The sequence below is a fragment of the Populus euphratica genome, unplaced genomic scaffold, assembly GCF_000495115.2.
Source record: "Populus euphratica unplaced genomic scaffold, PopEup_1.0 scaffold4.1, whole genome shotgun sequence".
NCBI classification, from domain to species: domain Eukaryota; kingdom Viridiplantae; phylum Streptophyta; class Magnoliopsida; order Malpighiales; family Salicaceae; genus Populus; species Populus euphratica.
This window is the reverse complement of record NW_011499859.1, coordinates 79,441-82,771: the sequence shown is the minus strand read 5'-3', so window position 1 is coordinate 82,771 and position 3,331 is coordinate 79,441. Positions and strand designations below refer to the sequence as shown.

The window sequence follows — 3,331 nt, the reverse complement described above, 5'->3', positions numbered from 1 at the left end:
GTGAACCCAAGAAATAACTAATAAGGTATCATTAATTATTTTCCCCAAATAATTTGGATATTTGGTATTACTCTAATAAGTCGGCACCATTGAATTGAATGGACTTCATGTTACCAAAGTATTTTTATTTTATATTTTTCTTGCTATTTATCATGAAGAAAAAAGAAAATTAGTATCCATTAGAAAATTACATTACATTACAGCACAACTGCATAAATTAATAAACAGAATATCATTTAATTAAAAAAAAGAATACTAAATAATTAACCTCTTGCCTAATAATTCGTGTATCAGCTGGTCTTCCTATAATGTTTGATAAGGAATTTCAGTTCTTGTTTATCATCACTTTACAAAAAAATTTCAGCTACGACTTTTTCTTTGTTTTTATTTTTTAATATTTTAACCAAATAAGACTTTCCCTTGCAAAGGGGGAAATTTTGTTTTTATTTGGATTTTGCAGGGAATGTATAGTGTGATATTCAAGCCAGATTATTTAAATTTAAGAAGAAAAAAAGAAGAAAGGGTGAGAAAGAAGTTGTTAGACCATAATATAAATTATATTTAAAAATTTAAAATATTAAATTGATATCATCTTTTGATGTATTGTATAAAATTAATTTTTTAATATGATATAAAAAATATTATTGACCGAATGATGATGAATTTGAAACTCTTCCTATCAATTGGTTTATTTTGTAAAACCAAGTATAATTAAGAATCTGTTTTATTTGATAAAATTAAATATAAAATAGTGATCGTTTTCAAGTAAAAGAAACATATTTAAAGAGGTATATTAGAAAAAATATAAATTATATTTTAGAAATGATTGTTTGACAGCAGTGTTAGAATTGAAAGAGAAAGAAGGATCCCGTTGGTCTATCAGATTTTCTTGTTTCTTTTTTCTCAAAAAGATATAAAGTCAACCTCAAAATAAACCGACCTAGCGGACACTGACTTTCAAGCGGGCCTTAACAATTAGGATGAAGATGATAATTAGTGTAACGAGGCTGATAATACAAAAGGGAAAATGAAACGGAATCTAAGTCGTCATCTTGCCTCCAACATCTTCTCATCTCAGATTATTATTACATCAGTACTAACACAAAGGATAGGAGTGGAACTGCTTAATTCTCTCCTCGATCGCCTTTACATGAAAAGCCATGATGTTAATAACCCATTAAACATTGTTGGGTGCTACAGCATGATGAGCCATCTCCATCCCATGATTTTTATTCTCCATCTCCTTTTCTTCTTTCACCTTAAGATATAGACCATGGACATAAGAACAAAAACCCCACCCACAAAGAACAGTGGACACTACCTTGACACCACCAAACTCATCTCCGTAGACCACCACCCCTCCTAACACGTTCATGGCCAAGAGGGCAGTCATGCAAATCCCTCCTGTTAGTGATGATGTTAAGAAAACCATTCCTGCTGTGCCCATGAAGCATAACTGCCAAGTAACCACGTTAGCAAACACTGTAATCCAATAAACCCTTTCTCCTTTATCAAACTTGACCTGGCTTTCCCGTTTCATCTCTGAAAAACCTCCGGCTGATGCCATCCCCATGGTCGCCAGAGCTGTGGCTGCAATCTCCATCACCAGCTGCATTTCCACCACCATCTCATAACAGTAGATCCTTCTGTATATCTTCTCCATGACTGGTAAATATAAGGCAAATAACAAGCCCGCTCCTATTGTTGATAAGAAGCCAAGGAAATATTTTGCACGGGTTAGACCTTGGGACTTGTCATGGCTTGAACCTAAAGCCAACAGAACTGAACTTAGGGTCAAGAGGATTACACAGTTGAAATTTTGAAAAGTGATCTTTTGTTTTACTATGATCACTGAGAGGATGAGATTGAACACTAGCTGTGAAGACAAAAGGAGAGATGAGGTTGATACTGGGAGATAAGAATTACCCCAAGAAAAGAGAAGGTTGTTCAAGCCTAACATGAGACCTATGAAGATTGATAAGATTAACAGTTTTGGAGTGAAGAGACTAAATGGACGTCTATCAGTGCATTTGAAGACATAAAAAGGGAGGTAGATGGGGAAGAGAAGGAGAGGGAAACCCGCGGATTGAACCCATGTAGAGACCCATCTGCTAGAACCTTGATGGTTGAAATAAAACTTCGATAGTAAACTAGAAGAGAGCGAGCCCACAAACAGGAACGAGTAGTTGATCACCAAAAGAAAGATATATCTCTTGTTTGTCCTGGCCTTTTGGTCTTCTTGCACACTAATATTTGAATCATTGCTCATGGTGATCCCTGGAGATTGTGATGATGAGGAATCTTGGTCTGGCTTTTGTTGTTCCTGAATTGTTTCGATATTGTTTTTGGTTTTGAGAGCACTTGGAGAGTAGAGATGGGATTTGGGAGAATTTGGAGGTGATGCGTGTACCAAGACATCCATTAAATTAAGAGGAGTTGAAACTAAGGAAATTGGTAGTCTCTTGATAATGAGGTGGATGACTTTTGATTCCTGGCTTCTTATATAAGGAGTGCACCAAGTTGATTTTAGGTTAGAAAAATGAACCTGAATTATAACTTTAAAGTGTATTGTGCATACATAATCGTGGGGTCTGTGATTTTTGGCTCATACATGTGAAGTTTCCTGTGGACGGCTTCAACCGAAAGCTCCAAGATTACAAACCGGAGAGAGAGGGAGAGAGAGAGATAGGGACCCAAGGATATAATCATATACTAATAACTTTACAATTAATCTTGCCTCTGCATTTGTTCTCTGCTTTCAATAATTTCTGCGTTCGATTAGGCTAGAAATACTCCAATAAAGAACGTAGAGCCATATATGGCAATTTATTAGTATTAAGTTTATCTATCCTATTGGTGTTAGGTTGATCTCCTATCACAAAAAAAGAAAGCTATTTATTTATTAATTCAGTTTTATTTTAAGAACATTAATGGGGGATGCAGCAATTTATTTGAAAGGGTAGGTTTAGGCTTTTGTATATATCTTCGTCCCCTTGCCTACAAAGTTCCAGCGATGAACCAGACTCTACATGGTATCCCTGATAGCATGGTGCCGGGAGTCTAAGACAGCAATGCAGCATCATAAATGATTGTCTAGAAAAGGACTGCGAAGGCAGGCTTGATTCGGAAAAGCATGAGAGAAGGAAGAGTTTTTGTTTCTTTCTTCAATATAAATCTTGACAAATGGCTCAGATACCACATGGTTATCAGAAGGAAAGCACAGGTGGAGGGAGAGTTTATGCTTCGGAACAGCTAACTTTGACTGATTATTAATTATCTCTCCCGTTTATCCTTTTCTTGCTGTAACTCCCCTGCCTAAGCCCACTTGTTC

The 3,331-nt window shown here is 35.8% G+C and overlaps 1 protein-coding gene across 1 annotated transcript; it reads right to left on the bottom strand.

The window, feature by feature from the left end:
• Window positions 1-968: 968 nt before the first annotated feature.
• On the bottom strand, window positions 969-2,504 carry LOC105124120 (probable purine permease 4). The gene has a single exon (XM_011023989.1). It carries the CDS (start codon window positions 2,420-2,422, stop codon window positions 1,178-1,180), a length of 1,245 nt encoding a protein of 414 aa, XP_011022291.1. The 5' UTR covers window positions 2,423-2,504; the 3' UTR covers window positions 969-1,177.
• Window positions 2,505-3,331: the final 827 nt, after the last annotated feature.